The sequence below is a fragment of the Panthera leo genome, chromosome F3 (genome assembly GCF_018350215.1).
Source record: "Panthera leo isolate Ple1 chromosome F3, P.leo_Ple1_pat1.1, whole genome shotgun sequence".
NCBI lineage: Eukaryota > Metazoa > Chordata > Mammalia > Carnivora > Felidae > Panthera > Panthera leo.
The window spans coordinates 64,235,399-64,260,728 of NC_056696.1; the positions used below are offsets into that span (position 1 = coordinate 64,235,399).

The window sequence follows — 25,330 nt, forward strand, 5'->3', positions numbered from 1 at the left end:
GTGTTACCAGGAAGGTTTCCGGTTAACAGTAGGTTACAAACAGTTAAGTTTGGGGGGAATCAAAAGTCACACATGGATTTTCAACTGTGTCAGGGGGCCGGTACTTCTAACCCCCCCAGGCCGTTCAAGGGTCAACTGTGTTTAGAGCCTTAATGCTGTTACTTTACTTAAAATCCTGGTGCTTCAGGTAATGAACCCACTGTTCATTACCCTGGGGTAACTCGCCCCAAGCCCATAAGCCTCTCTGACTCTCCCCGAAGTCTGTCTTCAACACTCAGCCACATTTGTACCCCTAGACCAATCTCTAGTATTCGAGGGTCTCCATGCCTGCTTCCTTCCGCACAAAAGGGGAGTAATGAGAACTTCCCAGGGCTGTTGTGAGGGCTGTATCTATTTATACACATGATGCCCTAAAAATAAAGCCTGGCTCATCGTCCGTTACTACCTCAGTAAGCTAAATGTCTTGTTTGCTGGGACTCAGGTCTCTTTCGCTCTTTTCCAAGGTACCGCTCCTGGCTCAGAAGGATTTGGTGAAGTGGGTAAAGGAGAGAAAGCATTAAAAAAAAAGGGGGGGGGGTGCTCTGTGACTTTGAGCCTGCTGACTGCCACTCAAGGGCTCATGTTAAGCCTGGGGATCGCTGAGAGGAAAACGTACATGCTTTTCTTTCAGTTCGGGTCCAGTGGCCTCAGTAAAGTTATTTGCATGGAAGGACCATCATAGCGCCATCGTGTTCATTTTTAAGAGACAGAAATTGGTCGTTCTTCCTCCCAGCGTCTCATGACAATGGTGTGGGGGTGTGGGGGTGTGGGGACAGTGGGCAGTACCCATGTGTTCATTCAACCAACATGGATGCAGGACGCATGAGATTTAACACTAGGGAAACGGGAAGAGAGGTTGACCTGGGACAAAGATGAGCCTGATTTGAGCCATGTGGCCCTCAAGGTGCCCATCAGGCACTTGAGCGGAAAAATCTTCACGGAAATGAGGAAAATAGAGTGTGGAGAGAGGAATAAGGATAAGAGAACAGGTAGGGAATCTTGGGTGATCTGAAGCCGCTGTCTGCAACCATCAGAGTGGACGTCTCCCCCGAGAATAGAGAACGAGAACATGAGGCTTGGTCTCCCCACTTCCGGGAAGGATGTTTTTAAACTCGCAGTACTGTTGAGATTGCCCTTTGACCTTTTTTTTCAGAACTAAGACCCTGGGGACTGTATGTCGGGCTGTCCTCAGGGGCCGTCATTGGTGTCATCCTGGTGTTCAAAGTAGCAGTGCTGCTGTTGAGAAGAAGAGGTAGGTGTCTGACAGTGAAGAGACTCATATCAGATTCTGCGGTAAGCAGGGACGGCTCTCCACAAGCAAAGATCTGCTTGCACCCCTTAGCACGCTTTTCTCCACAAAGCACCTTTGCGATAACTAAATACACATAGCCTGGGGCCTTGCTCAGCTCGGTCGAAATCAGCATGTCTTTTTTTTTTTTTTTTATGTGTATTTATTTACTTGGGGGGCGGGGCCGAGAGAGAGGGAGTGAGAGAATCCCCAGCAGCCCCAGTGCTGTCAGCACAGAGCCCAGCTTGGGGCCTGATCCCATGACCCTGGTATCACGACCTGAGCCGAGATCAAGAGTCGGACGCACTGAGCCTCCCCGGTGCCCCGTGATTCCACACACGTCTTGATCCCCTATGTTGGGCTACGGGAATGGAAAGAGGGATGAGCCACAGGTGTCTAGAGCGGGAGGCCTTGCACAGATCGTTCTCATTCCGTATGCCTCGCTCTGGTGTAGACGTATATACAGGATGCTGAAGGGGTCCCGAGGCTTAACCATGTTCACCAGACGCAGAATCCAGGGGACTCCTGGATTTCATTCAAGAAACGTTAGAATTACTGACTAATAAAAAGGCACTCACCCAAGGGTTGAAACCGTTCTATAATTTCTTTTTATTCCCGCAATATCCTCTGCAAATCGTTTCTACGTGACTCAGCGTCGGGGTAACAGACGCAGAGAGAGGCTACGTGACTCGTGCGAGTTCACCCAGCCTGTTAATGAGAGACCAGAACTGACACCCACCCTCCAGGGCGTGTGCCACGGGGAAGGTCCACGGGTCACCGGAAGGCAGCGGAGGGAATGCTCTTTACTAAGATTTGTGCACAAATTCTGCCTCACCTTGGAAAACGGTACCATTTGCGAGTTGCTTAAGGCCGGACCAAATGATACGGAAGGTCACCCGGGATAACTCTGAAGGCCCCATTACTTCCTTGCAGGTTAAGTACCTAGAGGTAGGGTCTCTTGGCCTCCCCTCCAAGCCGTCCCCTGATTCCACATCGAGGAGCAATGCGCTCGGCCCCACTCGCCTCACCTGCCCACACCGCAGTCCCACAGGTCCAGTTTCCCGGGCTGGCCGTCCCGTGGTGAGGACGGGACTTGATTTTCACGCCACGAAGCTGATGGCTGGTCTTATTTGCCAAGTAGATCGGTCACATGCGACCTTCTCAGAAAAGCCCTTACCACAGCACCCTGAGTCGGGTTGGCTTGCATGAAAAAAGTCAAGATCACAGCCCAGCCGCCTACTTTTGTCTCATTTCCTCCATCTAAGAGTTAGCTGGGGAGGGGTTGGGGTGGGGTGATTCAGACAGAAACCATGATGAGAGCTTAAGGGGATGGGGCAAGGCACCCACATTTGGCCTAGATAAGAAGGAAACGGTGAGATACCAGGATTGAGGACCCTGAGATTAACACGAATGCCGTCACCTCCGAGATGCCGCCCGACTCTGAAGCTCTGCAAAAGGTCTCCCTAGCAATTTCATGCCCAGAATTCACTGCTCCAACACACGGGGTCGGGCACTGGCCAAACTTACATTCACACGCAGACTCGGCCGCTGACGGGCTGGGTAACGGAATCAGTGAGGTCTCCCCTGCAAAACAGGGGTGAAGTTATGTAAGGTGCGGTGTTGTGGGGGTCCAGGAGTCCATACGCCCAAAACACCGAATACGGGGGTGTCCACGGAGAGACGGTGGGACACGGACAGATGCACGACAGATGGACAGATACATACACACTAGACAAGTCTCATAAGGGAGTGAATTCAAACACCAGTGGTTTAAGTCCTATCACCAGCAGATGTGGCACGGGCCGCATCTGGGAACAGCACTCGGGACAAGCCCATGAAGCCTGGGTAACAAAGGACAACTTTGTCCTTCAGGCCACGGCTGGAAAGGACGTTAGACATTCTCCATCCGAATTTTACGGTTAAAGTAAGAGAAGAGACCCAATTCGGTGGCAGGTTCTGTCCAATGCCACTCAGCTAGTGAGGAGTAGGGAGTAGCTACCCTCATTCTAAGGCCACGATGAACATTTTCATTCGGCCCCAGGGCCTCCCTGACTGAGCTGAGTTGAGCTGGCTCCCAAAACCTGCTCTGGAGCTAGGAAGGACACTGTGCAACCGAACGATCTTGAACGATCAGTGTTTCTCTCGGACGCGGCGTTTCAGCCTCCCTTCTTCCATCTGTCTGAGCGTTCGGGGCTGTCCCCACAATCACCCGTTTCGGCCAGAAGCTGACCCGAAGAGTCGAAGTCCCTCAAGACGGGTGTCTGTTCTCCCACGGACTGAGCACAGGCCAGGGCGGGCGCGGCTAACTTTGCAAACACTCTAACAGACCCAACCTGTGCCCCCCTCTCATGACCCCGTCTGTCACCCCCAAGCCCCAGCCTCCGTTCTGCACACGCACATTCACGCACACTGGGCAGCCAGTATCAATCCTGGCCAAACAGTAAAGCCGGGACCACTAGGCACTCCACGCACGCCCCCCACCCCCGGACACAAGCACGCCCTACGCGGACGTTCTTTGAGAGCTTTGAGCTTCCCCTTCTGCTCCAAGGATCATATATTCTCATGCGGCACCTTCTAGCACCTTCACCGCATACATACATTTTCGGCCTTCCCCTTCCAAATAAAAGCGTACCGCTCCTCGGTGCTATTCCCTCAGGGACTGGCTCCTCATTTTTTTTAAGAGGATCAATTGACTGGCGTTAAAATAAGTCCAACCTAAAGACCCTGTGTGATTTCCTCTGGGTCAAGCCTCCATTGCTTCTGCCTGGACTTGGCAAGAGTCCCCAAATTAGCCTCCATGCTTTAGTCTGGCACTTTCACCACGCTTCTCACCGCTGCACGAAGCGCATAAAGGACACCAGAGAACAGGGGCGCCCGGGGGGCTCAGTCGGTTGAGCGTCCTCGGCTCAGCTCAGGACTTCCGGTTTGTGAGTTCGAGCCCCGGGTCGGGCTCTGTGCTAACAGCTCAGAGCCTGGAGCTTGCTTCGGATTCTGTGTCCCCGCCCCCCCTTCTCTCTGCCCCTCCGATGCTCGTGCTCTGTCTCTCAGGCTGCAGGTATGCGACATGCCTGTAATTGCACAGGGTCGGTCTGGAAGGATATATGTCGAACTTAAAAGCGATCGTTTCTGGAAATGAAATTGCCTTGGTTGGGGTGGGGGGGACGAGGGATGTACTTTTGACCTTATGCAATTTTAATTTTTGTAGTGAGGACGAATTATTTTCATAATTTAAAAAGACAAAATTCAAAAACTGGTTAACTGTTAAAGTGTCCTGCAATGACTTAAATTCCGGAGACCCTAGGCTCTGAGCAAAGTTTCCGGGTGGTGGGTGTTCGAATGACGCTGTCCCTTTATTTTCCCATCAGTCCCCGGGGGATCATCCGTCTGGTGCCCCCTTCCTCTACACACGCACAAAGTGTCCCAGAAACAGAGGGTTGAGTGAGAAAGCTGAACCAAGCACCGTGCCACAAGTGGGAGAATATGCAAGCATCGTAAGCCCCGTCCTCAAAGCACTTAGAATCCTGGGAGGAGACCAGATACGCACATTAAACAACAGAGATTAAAATAATTGAATGGCATTCCAATTCCATGTAACACATACTGGGAATTTTCTATGGACCAGGCACTGTTCTAAATACTTGACAGATAACATCTCATGGGACCATCACAACAGCCCTGTGGGGGAAGATACTTCAGTCCCATTTCTCAGAGAAATAGAAACAGAGAGATCAAGGAACCAACCTCATGTCATGTGACACATATACAGGGGGTTTGGGACTTGGTGTTTGTTCCTTTGGTACTCCTGGGGAAGGGGGGGGGGTATGAGGTGGGGGGGGTAAAGACCACATAGGTCTGAGTGGAGTTCTCTGGGTAGGCCACAGAGAGATAACCACTGTGATTTCTTTTCCCCAGGTAAAGCAAATCATTACCAGCCAACCACAGAAGCAAAAAGCCTTACTATCTATGCCCAAGTCCAGAAATCAGGTGTAAGTTCTAGACTTTCTTTGTCCGGGGTGGGCCTGTCGTGTTTCCGTGGGATTCCTGGCCGGTCTGTCTTGCATGCCTGACGTTCATGGTTCTCCGTGGGTTCCGGAGCAGAGGAAATTAGGGAAGCAGAAGTCAAGAACAAGAGCTCTCCAAAAAGGCATTAAACTTCAATGTCCGATGGGGCTATTTATTATTTGAAATGATGAAAACACTGGGTAACCTGGGCATCTGTGTCTTCATAGGGGAAGAACGAGGAAGCAAGAAACCTATGATAGACGACTCCTCTAGCTGTGGGTCCCTGTTACCTAACTCGCCCTTCTCAAGAGACAGGGGGGCAGGCCTGAGGACAGAGGGAAGGTTTAGAGAGGCTGTGGTATGATGTGTTGGTCTGATGCAAGTGTAGGAGTTTGCAAAGCACCATAGAGACAGGGAAGGAGGCGTTGAGGATTCTGGCCGGACAGATGGCTAGTCATGATAAAGTCAGGATGCAGCTATGTTAGAAGTTAGAGGGAGGCGAACGGAATACAGTTAGCCAGGAAGATATTCTAGTTTTTCAGATGTGAAGGCAATGCTAGGTGATGTACAAGGCAGAATCCGGTCATGCAGAGGAAGCAAATTCTGGAGTAAAGGGCATGAAGGTGAAGATAGCTTTAACACCTTGGAAAATTGCATCAGATGGGAAGGCATTTCTGATAACCAGGGATGGGCTCTTGGACGAAGCTCTTATTTCTGCTGCCCCCTGGTGGCCTGGAGGGTTTAATACATAGGCCATCACTATGTCTGACAGCCAAGTTCCATTTGAAAATGGGAGACCTGGGGCACCTGGGTGGCTCAGTCGGTTGGGCGTCCTCCGTTGGCTCAGGTCATGATCTCATTGTTCATGAGTTCGAGCCCTAGCATTGGGCTCTGTGCTGACAGCTCAGAGCCTGGAGCCTGCTTGGAATTCTGTGTTTCCTTCTCTCTCTCTGCCCCTCCCCTGCGCATGCTCTGTCTGTCTTTCTCTCTCTCAAAAATAAATAAACAAACAAACATTAAAAATAGGAGAGTCCTGGAGCACCTGGGTGGTTCAGTCGGTTAAACTTCTCACTCTTGGTTTCGTCACAGGCCATGATCTCATGGTTTGTGGGTTCAAGCCCCACATCGGGCTCTGTGCTGACTGCACAGAGCCTGCTTAGGATTCTCTCTCTCCCTTTCTCTCTGCCCCTCCCCTGCTTGCTCTCTCTTTCTCTCCAAATAAATAAACTGAAAATATGTGTGTGTGTGTATATATGTATATATGTATAGGAGAGTCCCAGGAGCAACCTCTCCCTTGCATTTACATGCTTAGATGGCCAGCGTCAACTTTAGCCTTCCCTGCCCACTCCGTCTGATGCTGCTGGCGTCTGTCTTCTTACTGTCAGGTATGACACATATACGAAGTGTGACTGTCGGCTCAGCGAATTACCCCATTGTGGAGTCTAGTAAAGCAAACCCTCCCGCCTTGCTTTTCTCCAACAATTTTTTGACTCTTCCCGACCCTTTGTCCTGACACGTGTATTTCAGAATCAGCTTCTCAAGTATCACAAAAGGGGGGAAAAACCCAGTAGGATTGCATTGAATCTACACATCCATTTGAGGAGAAATTACGTCTTTCAGTATCGAGTGCTGTATTACCGTATTAACTACCACCCAGATCAGGGAACAGAACATTGCCAGCAACGCCCACAAGACCTCCTAGTGCCCACCCCCTGGTCTCTAGTCTCTCTCCCCTCGCCAAACATATCGCTATCCTGACTTCTAAAAATATGCTTTAGCTCTCTCTTTCTTCCTTTAACTTTATAAAAATGGAGTCCTGCCGTATTTTTCCTCTTGGGCCTGTTTTTGGTTTTGTTCTGGGCTTTTTGGGTTTTTTGCTCGGTATTACTTTCACGAGATTCGTATGTCTTTGTGCTCGGTATATAATACGTTCGTTTTCGTCGCTTCATTTATAGAATATCAGCATACGGATATACTAGAGTTTACCTAGTTGACGATTGATGGACATTTGGGTTATTTCCAGTTTGAGACTATTATAAAAATTCCAGCCATGAACATTCATATGTGTGTCTCTTGGTAGATACGTGCAGATATTTGTGTTTGGTATGTACCTAGAAGTAGAATTGCTGAATCATAGAGGATGCATATCCTCAAATTGGCTGCATAAGGCCAAACTTTTTTTGCAAAGTGAGTGCACCAATTTTCTTTTAGGCCAGCTATGCCTTCTAATCAAAACTGGGTGTTATTGGCCTTCAAAGAAATTGTTTTCATGTTTATTCATTTTTGAGAGAGAGAGAGGCACAGAGCCCGAGCAGGGGAGGGGCAGAGAGAGAGGGAGACACAGAATCCGAAGCAGGCTCCAGGCTCTGCAGTGTCAGCCCAGAACCCAGCGTGGGGCTCGAACTCACGAACTGTGAGATCACGACCGGAGCCGAAGTCAAACGCTTAACTGGCCGAGCCAGCCAGGCGCCCCTGGCCTTTTAAATTTTGGTCATTGGGTGTGTCTTTTTATAGCTTTATTTTAAATTTCCCTAATTATTAAGGAAGCTGAACACTTCTTATGTTTATTGGCCATATTAATATCGTCCTTCTTGAAGTGCCTGTTAAATCTCTTACCCATTTTCCTTTGAACTTCAGGCTTTTTAGAATGGATTCGTGTAAGTTCTTTAAATATTTTTAGCTTTTTGGCAGTTACATGTTAGCAGATACCTTCACCCATTCTGTGGCTTGCCTTTGCAATTTCTCGGTGATACCTTCTGATAAAGAAAAGTTGTTAACTTTAGTGTAGAACAATTCAGTAACCTCTTCCTTCATAGATGGAGCTTTGTGTCCTGTTGGAGAAATCTTTTTCTCTCCTCCCGGGTAATGAAGATATTCTCTGTCATTCTAAAGACCCTACGGCTCATCTTTCACATTGTATCTGTTATGTACCTGAAAATGAGTTTTGAAGTATGGAGTGAAATGGGTCAGGTTTCGTTTTTCTCCAAATGGATATCCTATCAACCACGTTTTGAAAAGATTGCTCTTGTCCCCATCCCACTACCAACCACCACCCCCCCCCCCCCCCCCCCCGCCCAGTGCTACCTTCATCACAAATCAAGGCTCCACATAGTGAGGATCAATTTTTTTATTATTATTCTCTTTTTGCTCCATTGGCTTGTTCATTTGTGCTTGTGCCTGGACCATACTGTGTTTACAAACCGGTCATTACAGATTCATTCCAAGTTTGATATCTGGTAAAATGTCTTCTCCCTTGTTCTTGTTCTCCCTCAAGAGGTTCTTGGCCATTTTTGGTCCTCGGCATTTTCATAGATACTTTAGATTCAGTTTGTCAAGTTCCACCTAGAAATCCTGCTGGAATTTTAATCAGAACTGCACTGATCACTTGAGGAGACCATACGTGTTTATAACATTGATTCTTTCCATTCGCCAAATAATATATCCTTTCCATTGTGTCAATCTTTTTTAATTTCTCTAAACGAAGTGTTGTAGGTTTTGTAAGAGGACTTTTCCATCACAGTTTATTACTTGGCGTTGGAACAGTTGATATTTTGAATATTGTCATCTTTTTAAAAATCTTTAGTTTCTGCATATTATTGGTACATAGAAATACAATTCATTTTTATATTTTAACCTTATATTTGCAGCATTGCTAAACTTACTTAAAATTCTAGCCATTTGTCTCTAGATGACTTGGGTTTTCTCTGTACACAACTATACCATCTGTAAAAAAAAAAAATACAGTTTATTTCATTTTCAAATCACGTAACTTCTCTTCCTTCTTGCTTTACCGGCTGAGATGCCTGGTCCAGTATGGAATGGAAGTGTTAATAGGAGGGTCCTTGGATGGTCCCAAACTCACAAGGGACACTTTCAATATCTGACCATTAAATATGGTTTTTGCCGAAGGTTCTTACAGCTGCCGTTCTATCTAGTTGAGAATGTTTTCTTCTATGGCTGGTTTGCTAAGGAATCGATGTTGAATTTTATCAACATTCTGCATCTATTGATACGATCTTATGGATTTTTTAATTTTTATTTCTGAAGCGTTTTTGATTATTTTATTTTATTTTTAAAATTTTATTTACATCCAAGTTAGTTAACATATAATCTAATAATCGTTTCAGGAGCAGAAGTTAGTGATTCGTCGCTTACATACAACACCCAGTGCTCATCTCAGCAAGTGCCCTCCTTTAATGCCCATCCCCCATCTAGCCCATCCCCCCACCCAACACCCTGCCAGCAACCCTCAGTTTGTTCTCTGTACTTAAGAATCTCTTATGGTTTGCCTGTCTTTCTGTTTTTATCTTATTTTTCCTTCCCTTCCCCAGTGTTCTTCTGTTTCATTTCTTAGATTCCACATATGAGTGAAATCGTATGATATTTGTCTTTGACTGACTTATTTCACTTAACATAATACATTCTAGTTCCATCCATGTTGTTGCAAATGGCAAGATTTCATTCTTTTTGATCACTGAGTAATATTCCATTGTGGGTATATATATATATATATATGTATATATATATCCCCGTGGAGATATATATATATATATAGATATATAGATATATAGATATATAGATATATAGATATATAGATATATATATATCACGTCTTCTTTCTCCATTCATCAGTCAAAGGACATTTGGGTCTTTCCACAATTTGGTTATTGTTGATAGCGCTGCCATAAACACCGGGGGGCATGTGCCCCTTCAAATCAGCATTTTTGTAGCCTTTGGATAAATACCTACTAGTGCAGTTGCCGGGTTGTAGGGTCGCTCTATTTATCTCACGAGCCACACTGATTTGTAAAGACTATCCCGCTTTTGCAGTCCCGGAATAGAAGCAATGTAGTCTGCTCCTTTTAAAATACTTCTGGGTTTTATTTCGTTAATATTTTCTTAAGAGGGTGCTGTCGGCGTCCTGTTTAGGTTTCCGAGGGGAATTGGCCCGCAATTTTCCTTTCTTGTAACTGCCTGGTGAGGTTTTGACACCAAGATTACGAGTGGGAACTGCACTTCTTACAGCGTAAGAAATGTCTACGGACTTGGTGGCTTAAACCAGAAAAAGCTATTCTCCAGTCGTGGAGGCCAGAAGTCCAAGTTGAAGGTGCTGACAGGGCCACGCTCCCTCTGAAACTTACTTTTCCTCTTCTAGCTTCTGGTGACCCTGGGCATCTTTGGCACTGGTTGGCTTGTAGCTACAGAACTCTAATTTCTGCCTCCCTCTCTGTGTCTCCGGGTTTTCTCCGTCCCTGTCTCTTCAGAGGACGCTCCTCACTGGATTTAGGACCATCCTAATCCAGCTTGACCTGAGTTTGAAATCCTTACTTTAATTACCTCTGCAAGGACCCTATTCCAAATAAGGTCACATTTAGAGATTCTGGATGGACCTGACTTTTTTGGTGGGGGGTGGGGGTCACAGTTCAACCCACCACATGGTGTATGTCCTTTGGGCAGGATAAATATTATCGTTCCCCTTAAATTTTCGGCAGCGTTCCAGGGTGAAGCTCTCTGAGCCAGGAGTTCCTTTGAGGAAGCGTTCTTTTAAATTATATTTTTATTATTCCGTTCTCCTCCCCTTTTAGTAATGAAGCAATTTTTTTTTTCTGTTCTTTAGTTGCTACCCTAGAAATGATAAAATACATCCTTGACTCACCAAAGTCTAATATTTAGTCTCTCCCTGGACAAGACTTCATCTTCGTTTGAAGTTCCCCTTCTGACTTATGTGCCTTTTTTGATTTTTTTTTTTAAAGTTTATTTGTTTTCAGAGAGAGAGAGAGAGAGATGGGGTGAGTGGGGGAGGGGCAGAGGGAGGGGGGAGAAGAGAGAATCCTGCACTATTAGCGCTGAGCCCAGTGCAGGGTTCGAACCCACAAACCTGTGAGACCGTGACCTGAGCCAAACACAAGAGCTGGGCGCTCAACCAATGGAGTCACCCAGGTGCCCCTTGGCCATTATGTAATTTCATGTACTTTTTAAACATAAGAGACATATTGTTTTACACATCAACATGTATGTACACTTCCCTAGGTGTTTACAATTTTCTTTGTTCATATTTCCAATGCCTGTATGATATCATATAAAGACTAATTATGTGGACAATGAGGAAATATGAACATCTGCCTTGTTCTTATTTGCAATGGCGGTATGTTCCCATGATAAAGACCAGGGTACCGGGGAAAATTATCTAACACACGTCTACTGTCTGCTAGGGAACTCTCTAGGTCTTACCAGGACTGCTGCCTTGCACAGCTCATGGGGACACTGCTCACAAAGACTATGTGAGAATAACACCCCTGGAGTTTCTTGTAGATCATGCTTCCTGGCCTCATGCCCTAACTGAAGACACCAAGATACCAAAATGCACTAAGTTGTTACAACTATGTTTAAAATAATTCCGTAAATCCAGCTTAAAATCCTGAAGGGAAATCTAGCAACGTGCTAATAGCCATGTTGTGTCAAAGTGGTAAGACTATAGACAGTTTCCTTTACGCTTCTTCTCTCGTTTCCCAAACTTCTTTTTTTTTTTTCATTTTTAAATGTTTTATTTATTTTTGAGAGTGAGAGCGCGAGCAGGGGAGGGGCAGAGAGAGGGGAACAGAAGATCTGGGGGAGGCTGGGTGGCTCAGTCGGTTAAGCGGCCGACTTCGGCTCAGGTCATGATCTCACAGTTCGTGAGTTCGAGCCCCGCGTCGGGCTCTGTGCCGACAGCTCGGAGCCTGGAGCCCGCTTCGGATTCTGTGTTTCCCTGTCTCTCTGCCCCTCCCCTGCTCACCCTTTCTCTCTGTCTCTGAAAACTGCATAACATTTAAAAAAAATTAAAAAAAAAAAAAGGTCTGAAATGGGCTCTGTGCTGACAGCAGCAAGCCTGACACGAGGCTCAAACACACGAACCATGACGTCATGATCTGAGCTGATGTCGGACGCTCAACCAACTGAGCCACCCAGGCAGCCCCTCTCCTTTCCCAGACTTCTTAACTTCTCCCCCGTGCCTCTAAGTCGGTGGGACTCCTGGCTTTGATACTTCATGCACGTGCACGTAGGAAAGTGTGAAGTCTTTCTGAGCCTTAGCGTCCCCATCGGTGACGTGTCGCTACGAGATTTAACAGAGTGCATGTGAGCCCGATGTGGCATCTGCAGAAAAGTTCGTAAACTGGCACCTCTGGATATGTGTGCCTATTGTTAAGTTCAGTACTTGGACGGGAAAGAGAGGTCTCGGGAAACCGTGTCAGAGGAAGGAATAGTACAAACAGCAGTGTGGGAAGGGATGAGCTCTGTGTGCTGTAGGTGACAGGAGCGAGACAGATCTTATGAAGACCCCGTTCCCTCCAGCTGCCCTGGTGGGAGCCACGGCGATGCCAGTTCACCATAAGGAAGACTTTTAAGACATCTGGGAGGAGCTCATGGTGACGTGGGCTGCCTCACCAGACTGTGAGCTCCGCAGTGTCGCCTGGGGCGTCCAAGCAAAGCCCCGAGAGCTGAATTCCAGGGAATTTGGAGGGACCTTTCCACCAGGGAAGGTGGCTGGGCCAATGGCCTCTGGGGGGCTTTCTAGCTCAAAGCTTCTGGACCTTGGGCTTCTCCATGGGGCGGATCTGGTGGAATCCACTGCCCGGCTGATTTCCTGCTTTCTTTGCTTCTCTTCTAGTCCATTCAGAAGAAACCCGATGCCCCGTCAGCTCAGGACCCCTGCACCACCATTTATGTCGCTGCCACAGAACCTGTCCCAGAGCCTGTCCAGGTGAGGAACCGGTCTGGGCCTCCTCTCTGCAGGGAGGGAAGAGGCCGTCTCCTGAAGCGGAGAAGGCAGGCCCTGGCACGTGGGTCACCAGGAGCCTCTGTGGCTGCGGGACTTCCAGGAGACCCCTCCTGGATGCTCACTTGGGGACACAGCTCTCTCTGTTCCCTAGTGTTTCCCTGAGGGTTGTCCAAGAACCCCATCGGCATCGGCATACATGTATTTGCTAAAAATTCATTTTCCGGGGGCTTTCTACGGGTCAATCAGAATGTCCACACTGAGTAACCAGGCATCTCTACATTAAACAGCAACCTCCCCAGGTGGTCCCAGAGCACTTTGACATTTGGGATTTGCATCTTGCATCCAGGAGTCCGGCTGCAGAACAGAATCACGGGGGCGGGGGTGGGGGGGTGGGGGAGCTTTGTTAAAAGGCTCGGGCCGAGGCTCCTTCCAGTCCCATGTCACCAGAAGGTCTCAGAGTGGCACTCTGCCTGGCGTGAGCCCAGAGGACCCTGTGGCGTGTGGCCCAGACTGAGCCTCGCCGGCTCCCCCCACTGCAAAATGACCATGGATTAAACTGGCTTGATGGGAACTATGCCTTTTCCTAAATGGACAGAAATTCTGGGCTGAAATCTTGGCTCTATATTAAGTAAAGCATTTTCTGAGACAATTGAGGATCAAAAGGCCACAGAAATGCTTCCATTCGCCCCCTGCCTCAAAGCTCCCACAGCCGGACAGACACCCGGAAATGCCTGGGAAGATGCCCCGTCTGCATCGGGACTCTATTCTGAGGACGCTATCCTATCCAATGGGGAAAGTGAACACAAGGATCTGGCTTTAAAAAGTTTTAAGAAAGAATACAGATTTTTAAAGAAGTTTTCTTCATCGAAGCAGTCTGTTATATTTCACATTTTACAGCACCCCCCCCTGAATTCTTCCATTCTTGTCTTTCTTTCTCTGCCTCTTGAGTGCACTTGACCTAGAAGATGTCTTTGCCCCAAGTCCTTGTCTCCTCTCCCTTCCTGTGGGCTGCAATCTTTCCTTCTCCCTTTGGGTCTCATGAACCCTTTCTAAACCTCAGTAAATCAGAACATCTTGGCTTCCCCAAACCGTGACCCGCGTCCAACCTAGAGCAGAGCCAATGGTTTTCCTTCTAAGGCAGGGGCAGGACACAGAGCAAAGGGGGACATCTCTCCTGGTCCTCCCGGTGGTGATTGTTGATTGTGTGCGCACACCCGGGAGGGAGCTGGAGCCCCGGGGCGGAGGGGACGCTGGCAGTGGGGGACCCGAGTGCCGTCCCCGGCAGGTCCCCACGCCCCCTGATACCTGAGACCCTCTCCTTTTACTAAGCAGCCCGGTTTCCGTTTGCAGCCTGTGAAGCCAGTGCCTGAACCCACAGACTTCTGTTTTGCCCTCAGGAACCGAAGTCCATCACAGTCTATGCCAGCGTGACACTGCCGGAGAGCTGACCCCAGAGACTCAGTGAAGGGACTTTCCGCAGCAACGTGGAGGGGCCCGGATAAGCACCGCGCGTGGCCCCAGGTCCCAAGCTCCCCGCGACGCTGTGCACATCTGCCTTCTTCTCAGATCGACGCCCTGGTGATGCTTCTTCCACAGCCACCCGTGGGATGGACGAGGGGCCGAGGCTTTCCAAGCACTCAGCCTGCTCCTCGGGGCTCAGGCCTGGAACAGAGACCTACCTGGTGCAGCTTTCCAGCTCTGTGGTGTAGCAGACGGAATGAGTCACGTGGGTCCCGTGAGCTCAGTCCTCCAGGAGTCTTGCCCCTTGCCCGGACCGGACGATAAGAGCCAAAGGCGGGAAGCTGGGGCCCCCAGTGCCTCCCAGGCAGCTGCCCACCAGCCACGAAGCCTGGGACAGCTCACGTGCCTATGCCTGGTCCTGGGAGCCGACCCCGCTCCCCACGCAGCCCCGATCAGGGCCCTGTGCCTCACTTTCTCCCTCTGGACGGGCAGTGAAGGGTGAACTCCTTATTGTAGGTAGAACACTCTGGGATTATTCAATGAAAGAAGCTAATAGAGTCAGTACTTTATTTGCAAAACCCGGAAGCTGAAGGGTCAATAAACCGACAGCAAGACTGTGAAGTCTCTGAGCTTTGAATGATGGAAGGAAAATCACCTAAGAGTCTCAAAAAATTACAGGGTATTTAAGTATAATATTATAGAACATATAAATATATATACTTATATATGTGATATTTAAGTATTTAAGAACTCTGAAAAAACGTTCCATGCAGATGGCATTAGGTTTAAAGAAACGTGACGAGAGTTGGCGATGACACCGTTACAGAGGAATTCAGAATTATCAGAAGTGGCCCCAGGCTGATCTTTCACTTCTCCAAATGATTTTTGAATCCCTGTTTCTCTGTTGACTCCATTGAACAGCAGTGTTGAGCCTCAGCAGAGACCCTCTCGCCACGTTCTGAACCCATTTTATACCCACAGGGTCCTTACCAGGCACCTGTGCCCCACCCCTCCTCACGCTACATTTATCCCGAAGTGGAAAGTGAACATATTGTGACCCGACAGCCGCAAGTAATTCCACGCTTCCTGACTTCAATTGCAGGCCAGAGACAGAAAGTGTCTCTTTCAGTAAAGTCCTATTTTCTTCCTCTTCTTGCTCTCAGACGGGCCTTCTTCAGTTTAAGCTCTTTTTTTTCTGATAGGTTCTTCTATGACTTTAGTGAACGTGGGTTAGGAAATCACCAGCAATCTCACAACCATATGACGAGGGTCACCGACTGTTCAGCTCAAGGACGCTGAGTGCCAGGGGCACTGCCCTCGTCCTGATGGAACTAGACCCCGACTCCGCCACCCCCTCCCCTGCCTCAGTTGGACTCAGCGACCCAATACTGCCGGTGCCCCGTCTGCACCAGGGTGACCTCCTCCTTGTCTCTTCCTTTCTTGTTTCTAGTTCAGAGTTGGGGACTGAGTGGCCAGTTCTAGGTCACACGCCCATGTCCTACCTCCAAGGGAGACGGGGAATTGAGTATCTGGAACGTTCCATTTTCGTAGTGCTTGGTGGGCTCTCCCTCTTAGGAGTTAGGAATTCTGCAAACGCAAGCAGTGGGATTCAATTCTGGGAAGGCAGAAAAAGAAAACAAAGTTCTCTACACCACCCTGGTATAAACTGAGGCTCGTTAGCTGTCTATTCTCCAAAACTAAGGGAGCTACTATCAAGGATTTGTAAACTCTGAGGTTATGAGCACTCGGTCCTTTACTACGACTCACATTGTTCTAGCAGATCGGTTCCCAACACCTGGGTTTTTCCCGTGGCCGAACCCCACCCGGTGGAAGGAAGGAAACAAAGTGGGGAAGAAGAGACTATCCCCTCAAAATTCCCAGGCCTGGGCTCAAGACCTCACTGAGGAGGATGGCCGTGTCGTGCGGACCTTCAGGCCGACCTTCGAAGGACATTTGACGTCCTGTTCTGCACCATCCAGGCTCCGGGTTCGAGCGGGAAAGCAGAGAGCCCTCAGCTCACATCCTTCCCCGAAGGCACTGTTGCTGGGCTGGAGCGTTCCTTTTCCTCAGGCCTAAAGACGAAAAAAGTCCAGTTTCCCCGTGTTTCTTCCCTCGTGTCTTCTTTTGACTGAGCATATCTGAATTCTGGAGAACTCAAGAGGAACAGACCATTCTCGGGCTTAAGGGACTGGTGGTGCTCTACAATACGGGCCGGTGTGGTCCCAGGCCTGTCCAGGACACTCAGTCCGGCCACGCGCGCCGATGTGCTGGTAAGGGGTGCATATGGGGGCTGAAGGACCACGATTACAGTAAGTTACGTCTCTTCCTGAGTTGTTGTTTCTACCTCCTGGAAATGAATAAAATTCAGACAATCCATCAAGGAACGTGCACTTTTGTCTCGTGTCACCTCAAGGATTCATAACGTAGCAGTATGGCAAGACACGTTCCACAGACTTGTGTCTCTAAGGCTATGAAGCACTGAGGGTGTCTCATTTGGTTTGATGGGGTGGGGAGCTGTCTCTTTCCTAGGGTGTGGGCAAGGGTTTTAGCTCAAGGTAGGAGCCACCCTCCCACAGAGACGAGAGCTGTGTGGGCCCACACCTCCTCGTGTTCCCAAGCTGAAATAAATATCCGAGTTCCCTGGGGAGCTTCAAAAATATATACTGATGCCCAGACCCTATCTCAAACTCAAACGAAATCTGGGTTCAGATCCACAGAACCACCTCCTTAGAACCAGAAAGGATTTTGTGATGAGTTCCCCACAACAGCCACAAGGGGGAGACGTAGCAATACAGTCCACCCCACACCGCTTCTGGTTGAAAGGATCAGGACTGAGTCACAGACTCGCCGAAGCTGTGGCCAAATCCTCATCGGTTCCCAACACTTGCGGGCTGGAGGGAGAGCTGACCCCTTCCGTTAGAGATAAGGAAGCCCATCGTGAACTGACGGCCAGCGCTAGTCAAGGTTCGCTGCAGTTAGTTTCTGTCACAGAAGACTCCTAATTTTATTCAACGCTACTCTCATTCAACAGAGTTATTAAGTTCTTGCTAAGTGTTAGAACTTGTCATCTAGGGGGAGATACAAAGGACACAGACAATCGCAGCATCATGATAGGTAGAGGAGCACATGATGCTCTGGGATCCATGGGACGATAAAGGAGATACTGTTAGTAATTACAACGGGGCAATGGTTGGGCAAACCAGAATGTGTTAGTCACCTTAATGACAGGGGAAGAAAGGGATGCTCAGGAAGCTCATAGGAGGTGCGCCAGACTCGGAGGGAGGAGTGAGGAGAGTAGGCTTATTTTAGATAAAAAGTCTGAAGGAACAATGAAAATGTAGAAAATTTCCAGCCAAAGATGAAACACTGCAGCTCAGAATTTAAAAAAAAAAAAAAAAAAAAAAAGAATCAAGATATCAGAGTTACCTTTACTGCAGTCACACTTTGGAGTTGAGAATTAGATGAGAGGGGGGAAAAAAGCATAATTTATGCAAATATTTATGCAAATAGTCAACACTAAATGTGTGCAATTGTTCTGCAAAATTTATACTCCTGCTGACAGTACATTAAAGTTCCTTCTTTCCCCTTTCCTCAATAGCAATTGATATTAGCCGATTTTCTTGGCCAATCACATATGTGATACAACACAGTTGGGTGTGGTTTTTTTTTTAGTGTTTATTTATATTGAGAAAGTGCGTATGCATAAGAAGTCGGGGAGGGGCAGAGAGAGAGAGAGAGGACAGAGAGAATCCCAAGCAGGTCACGGGACTCAATCTCATGACTGTGGGATCATGAACTGAGCCAAAATCAAGAGTCAAATGCTTTCTGGCTCTTGATCTCGGCTCAGGTCACGGTCTCATGGTTTGTGAGTTCAAGCTCCTTGTTGGGCTCTGTGCTGATGGTGAGGAGTCTGCTTGGGATTCTCTCTCTTTCTCTCTCTGCCACTCATTCTCTCTCTCTCTCTCTCTCAAAATAAATGAACTTAAAAAAAAACTTTTTAAAAAATTAAAAAAAAAAGAGTCAGACATTTAACCAACTGAGCCATCTAGGTGCCCCATAACACCGTTGTTTTAATGTTCATTAAAATTATGTCTAATTTTTAGACATGAGTTTATGTCTCTTTGTAGATTATGACCTCTTTGAAAATGTTTTTAAACTATTTTTCCAGTTCACCATTATAATAAAAATCAATTTGTCATCCAACATATTAATATTTCAAAAAATCACAAGGTATTAATTAGTTAAGTGCCCTTTAAATTTTTTTTTAATGTTTGTTTTTGAGAGAGAGGCACAGATTGAGCGGAGGAGGGGCAGGGAGAGAGGGAGACACAGCATCAGAAGCAGGCTCCAGGCTCCGAGCTGTCAGCACAGAGCCCAATGCGGGCCTGGAACTCACCAACCGTGATCATGACCTGAACTGAAGGCAGACACTTAACTGCCTGAGCCACCCACGTGCCCCAGTTAAGTGCCCTTTTAAATCTCAAACATTCCTTGGCTTAGATGATAAGTTATATGATTATTCTAGAAATAGGAGAGTCAAGAATTGTCCAGTAGAGTTCACAGTGTGGAGATCATTCCAGCCTACTGAGAGAAATAAATGCTACTATTTCATTTTGTTAGGCAGTAGGGATATCAATACCAATTAATTCTTTTTTTTTTAATTTTTTTAACTTTTATTTATTATTGAGAGACAGAGAGAGACCGAGTGTGAGCATGGGAGGGGCAGAAAGAGAGAGGCAGACGCAGAATTTGAAGCAGGCTCCAGGCTCTGAGCTGTCAGCACAGAGCCCGACGGGGGTCTCGAACTCACAAACCGCCACATCATGACCTGAGCTGGAGTCAGCTGCTTAACCCACCGAGCCACCCAGTTGCCCCAATACTAATTAATTCTTATTACTGATAGAAAAATACAGCTTTGTATACGTTTCTTCAAATGCAACGTGTAATCACTAACAGAACCGATTTGTTTCAGGATTTAGGCCACGCTATTAAGGCAATACAACGTATTGGCAAGAGAAAGAACTTTGCAGTAGAAGCAGTGACTTCTGGCTGACCGGTTTGTGGATGTAAAGCAGGTAGCTCCTCCAAGAAGAAACTAGAAGGAAACAGTGCAGTGAGCTGGCCCAGACGCACCCTCATGACCGTGTTAAGTGGCCAGGTTAATTTGAATAAAAAGAAACACTGGCCATCCTTCCGGCAAATTCCAATTGTATTTCAAGAGATTTTTGTTTCATGAATGCAAGTGCTGTGTTGTTACGTGCCTAAAAGTTTTTGATCACTTTTAAGCAGATTGTGTGTGCCTTTTATCAGACCACACGCTACAGTGTGCTTTTTTTTTTTCTTTTTGGAGAAAGAGAGAGACAGAGCACAAGATGGGGAGGGACAGAGAGAGAGGGGTAGGCGCAGAGAGAGAGCGAGACACCGAATCCGAAGCAGGCTCCAGGCTCTGAGCTGTCAGCACAGAGCCCGACCCGGGGCTCAAACTCACGAACCGTGAGATCGTGACCTGAGCTGAAGTCGGAGGCTGAACCGCCTGAGCCACCCAGGTGCCCCGCCACTGTTTTCTAATATCGTCTTAGCCCATTCGGGCTGCTGTGACAAAATACTGTAAACTAGGTGGCTTATAAACAACAGAAATTGCTCTCTCGTGGTTCTGGAGGGAAGAAAGTGCCAGATCACGGTGCCAGCAGATTTGGTGCGGGGAGGACCAGATTCCTGGTGTGAATGGCTGTCTCCATTCAAATCACTTTCCAAACCACCCACCCCCCCCCCCCCAACTTCCCACCTGATAGCATCACATTGGCGGTTAGATTTCAACATATGGATGGTAGGGGGACATGAACATTCATCCACAGCCGCCATTTTCGGTACACATAAGCCAGGAGCATTGCAAGAGTTTCGGTGCTTCCGTATCCCTGCCAACACGTGATATGGCGAGTCAGGTTTCTCCAGAGAAACAGAACCAATTGGGTATATACACGTATAGCCAGAATGGGGTTTATCCTAAGGATTTGGCTCATGTGATGATGGAGCCTGAAAAGTCTTACAGCCTGCTGTCTGCCAGTCGAAGAGGCGGGAAAGTTGGTGCTGTACCTTCCAGAGTCCAGGAGCACCGATGTGCAATCCCCAGGCAGAGGGCAGGAGGCCGATGACTCCGCCTTACTCCGTGCACTGATTCACGTGCTAACCTCCCCCAGGAACACCCTCCCAACACACTCAGAAGTTGTGTTTTACCAGCCCTCTGGGCATCCTGTGGCCCGGTCAGGTTGACACACGAAATTAACCAGCACAGTGAGTTGTTGTTCTATTTTTTTTTTCATTTTACCCATTTTAAAGGATGTATAGAAATACCTTACTGTGGTTTGATTTGATTTCCCTGATGGCTAATGACGTTGAGCATCTTTTCACGTACCTGTGGGCCATCTGTGTGTCTTCTTTAGAAAAATGTCTGTTCAGATCTTCTGCCCATTTTCTTTAAATTTTTTTTTAACGTTTATTCCTTTTTTTGAGAGACAGAGTGTGAGTGGCAGAGTGGGAGGGGCAGAGAGAGAGGGAGACACAGAATCCAAAGCAAGCTCCAGGCTCGGAACTGACAGCACACAGCCTGACGCGGGGCTCAGACTCACGGACCGTGAGATCATGACCTAGGCTGAAGTCAGATGCTTAACCAACTGAGCCACCCAGGCACCCCTGCCCATTTTTAATTGGATTTTTTTTTTTTTTTGCTATGGAGTTATATGAATTCTTTATGTATTTGGATATTAGCATCTCATCCGATGTATAATTTGCAAATATTCTCTCCAATTCAACAGGTTGCCTTTGCCTTTTGCTGATGGTTTCCTTTGCTGCACAGAAGCTTTTTAGTTAAATGTAGTCCCGTTTGTTTGTTTTTGCTTTGTTGCCTTTGATTTTGGTACCGGATTCAAAAAACTCATCACCAAGACCTATGTCAGGAAGCTCACCGCCTGTTTTCTGGGAGTTTTGTGGTTTCAGGTCTTCCATTCAAGTCTTTAACTTATTTTGAGTTCATTTTTGTCTATGGTGTAAGATAGGGCCCAGTTTCACTTTCTGCATGTGAATATCCAGTTTTCCCAGAAAACTTCAATGAATGGAATATCTCCCATTCATTGAAGAGACCATCCTTTTCCATTGTATGTTCTCGGCTCCTTTGTTATAAATTAACTGACCGTATATGTATAGGTTAATTCCTGATTTTATTCACTTGAGCCCTCTCTCTTTTTTTATTGCTGAGAGTAGCTAAAAGCTGGCCTTTCAATTTTGTTTATCTTTTCAAAGAGCCAACTCCGGATTTCATTGATCTTGTCTATTGTCTTTTCCATCCTCATTTCATTTATTTCTGCTCTAACCTGTGTTATTTCCTTCCTTCCACTAACTTTGGGCATCACTCGGTCTTCTTTTTCTAGTTCCTTGAGGTGGAAAGTTATTTATCTGGGACTTGTCTTGCTTTTTTTTTGAGACAGGCATTTATGGCTATGAGCTTTCCACTTAGAACTGCTTTTGCTACGTCTCACAAATTTTGGTATATTTCCATTCTAATTCATCGTCAGGTATTTAAAAAATTTCTTTCGGTTTCTTCTTTGACCCATTAGTTGTTCAACAACATGTTTAATCTCCACATATTTGAGAATTTTCTAGTTTTCTTCGCATAATTTCTAGTTTCATACCATTGTGGTCAGAAAAGGCGGTTGGTATGAATTCAATTCTCTTTTAATTTATTAAGAACTGTTTTGTGGCCTAACATATGACCTATTCTGGAACATGTTCCACGTGCACTGGAGAAGAATGCATATTCTGCTCCTTTTGGATGGAATGTTCTGTGTATCTGCTAAGTCCATTTGGACTAATGGGTAATTTAAGGCTGAGCTTTGCCTATCATTTTCTTTCTTTAAAAAAATTTGTTTAATGTATATTTATTTGTGAGACAGAGAGAGAGACAGAACATGACCCGGGGAGGGGCAGAGAGAGAGGGAGACACAGAATCCAAAGCAGATTCCAGGCTCTGAGCTGTCTGCACAGAGCCCAATGCGGGGCTCGAACTCAAGAACCATGACATCATGACCTGAGGTGAAGTCGGACGTTTAACCGACTGAGCCACCCAGACGCCCCCGCCCCCCATCATTTTCTGTCTGGATGATCTATGCATTGATGTAAATGGGGTATTAAAGTCTCCTACTGTTATTGTTTTGTTGTCAATTTTTTCTTTTAGGTTTTTTTTTTTTCGTATTTGCTTTATGCATTTAGGTGCTCCTATGTTGGATGCATACATTTTTATAAATGTTATATCCTCTTGCTGGATTGTCTTCTTTATCATTATGTAATTTGATGTCTATAACTTAAGATGTAAAGGCATACACAGATTGAAGGTGAAGGGACGGAAAAAGATATTCCATACAGGTGGAAACCAAAAGAAAACGGAAGTAGCTATACCTATATCAGACAAAATAGTTTTTATTTTTTTAATGTTTATTCATTTTTGAGAGAGAGAGAGAGAGAGCACGAGTGGGGGAGGTGCAGAGAGAGAGGGCGATGAAGGATCCAATGTGGGTTCAGCGCTAACAGCAAACAGTCCAACACTCGACCCCATGGACCGCGAGATCATGACCTGAGTCCGTGATCAGACGCTCAACCAACTGAGCCACCCAGGCACCCCGGACAAAACGGACTCTAAAAACAAGAGATAGTGTATATTCAGGTGTAATATTTTTTACTCTATTCTGCTTTGCTTTATTTATTTTCCTGGGAATGTAGCCCCTTCCCTCTGCATGGCAGTTTGAGGGAGAAGCTGCTCATTAATATTTCACTTAGAATCAAATTAAGCTGGAATAGGGGGCGCTTGGGTGACTCCGTCGATTACGCGTCTGACTTCAGCTCAGGTCATGATCTCGTGGTTGGTGGGTTCGAGCCCAGCATTGGGCTCTGTGCTGACAGCTCGGAGCCTGGAGCCTGCTTCAGATTCTGCGTCTGCCTCTCTCTCTGACCCTTCCCCACTCGTGCTCTCTCTCTCTCTCTCTCTCTCAAAAATAAATAAACATTAAAAAAATTAAGCTGGAATAGGATTCATCTGTAATTAACTTAACCCCTCACCTCCTTCACCACCCGTGCCTTTTAGATCTTGCTGATATTTGAGGTGGGACAATGTTGGGCTGCAGCTTCTGTACTTTTTTGTTTACTTTTGTATTAAAACTCTGGAATCCAACTATTATGAAATATGCGACACCATACAACTTGCCTCTGATTTCCAGCCCCTCCTCAGTGCCACTTTCTCAGCAAAATTCCGGAGGGGATGAGACTTGTTGGGCAAGACAATTTGGTCTTGCACTGGGGGCTTCCAAATTCCAGCCTGTCTTGCCAGCCCACACCATCACATAAGTTTCATCTCATTTGTCCTTCTCCTCAAAGTCTCTGTTTTTGGCAGACTCTCTCTTCTGCTGGTCTGTACCCCAGACCAGATCCTGCCCCAAGTCTTGAGCTGCTTGGCTCTCTGCTCAACTACGAAGGGCATATTTTTTCACCGGAATTCAGTCCATCAAGGTTTTTTTTGCATACCTTGTAGTCCCGTAGAAAATCTTGATTTTTATTTTGTTGTTGTTGTTGTTGTTGTTGTTGTTATGGGATGGAAGGACTTGTGTATCTTTCAGCATCATATCAAGAGACGAAGTCTCAGAAGTTAGTATCTTCTTGATAAAAATAGCCTAGTTGTCAGGCAATAAGGCTGAAACACAGAGATAAGACACCGGTCCACGCCCAACAGGAGATAAATCCCTGAGTCATGTACCAATCTAGGATTTTTGAAGACATAGACCTGAGACCAAGCAAGGGCTGTGCACTGTAAGGGAAGATTGAGCATCTTACAGAGAATGAAGACGGAAGAAAGAGAATACAAAGTTGGCTTTTCAGCAGATCTTGGCAACTTCATACCCTTTCTTCTTTCTTCCTTCTCTGTGCCACGAATACGTGATTGATGTGTGTTTTTGCACGTGTAACAATTACATATTTCAGGAAGCCCTCTCGCGAAAAATATGAAAGTAATATGGTTCAATCTTGTGAAATGAAATACTCAATTTGGGAAGTTTCATTTTTATTGTCAATGTGTCTTCGGTGCCAGACAGCTGCCTAGCTCAGCATGTGCTACCTTTATGTAGATAAAGGAAACCCACTACTCGATTTTGGCCAAGTATGTATGAAGAATGAGGAGGAGGATAGGTCGATGAATGACCCTGAAGGCCCAGGAAGGGGCTAAGGACTCCTCTCCGTGGGAAAAACTTTACTTAGGTCTCAGGGGCCATGTCCTCTGTTTCCCCAGCACTCTCCAGAACTGCTGGGTTCGGGTTTAAACTGCCTGGCTTCTGGACCCCAATATTTACTCCCACCACCGCTCCCTGACACCCCACACCCCTACGAGGCCCCTGATATTCTTCTAACAGGGAGTGGGAGGTCTCTACCAGAGAACAGTTCAGTCCTGTGTTACATCTGGCTCGATCATAATGTAATTATATTCATTATATTATATAGTAGATGCATTGTGTACATAATAATGTATATAATCAACATAACTATACACAAAACAATTATATATAGTAGAATTATATATAATCCTATTATATATGATTACATATAACTATAATTACATAATGTGAGTTGTTACCATTTTTATTTATTTATTTTTAAATTTTTTTTTCAACGTTTTTTATTTTATTTTTGGGACAGAGAGAGACAGAGCATGAACGGGGGAGGGGCAGAGAGAGAGGGAGACACAGAAT

General features: G+C 46.6%; 1 protein-coding gene across 2 annotated transcripts in view; it reads left to right on the forward strand.

The window, feature by feature from the left end:
* SLAMF1 (signaling lymphocytic activation molecule family member 1) overlaps nucleotides 1–16,934 on the forward strand; it is a 35,787-nt gene extending 18,853 nt beyond the window's left edge. The window contains exons 4-8 of one of the 2 annotated variants that reach the window (XM_042925101.1): nucleotides 1,193–1,291; nucleotides 5,240–5,313; nucleotides 12,978–13,070; nucleotides 13,376–13,387; nucleotides 14,486–16,934. In XM_042925101.1, coding sequence (XP_042781035.1) covers nucleotides 1,193–1,291; nucleotides 5,240–5,313; nucleotides 12,978–13,070; nucleotides 13,376–13,387; nucleotides 14,486–14,536 — 329 coding nt within the window. In that variant the 3' untranslated portion in view covers nucleotides 14,537–16,934. Of the gene's footprint in view, nucleotides 1–1,192; nucleotides 1,292–5,239; nucleotides 5,314–12,977; nucleotides 13,071–13,375; nucleotides 13,388–14,438 lie in introns of both variants that reach the window. The other variant, XM_042925100.1, reaches the window with a different exon arrangement.
* Nucleotides 16,935–25,330: the final 8,396 nt, after the last annotated feature.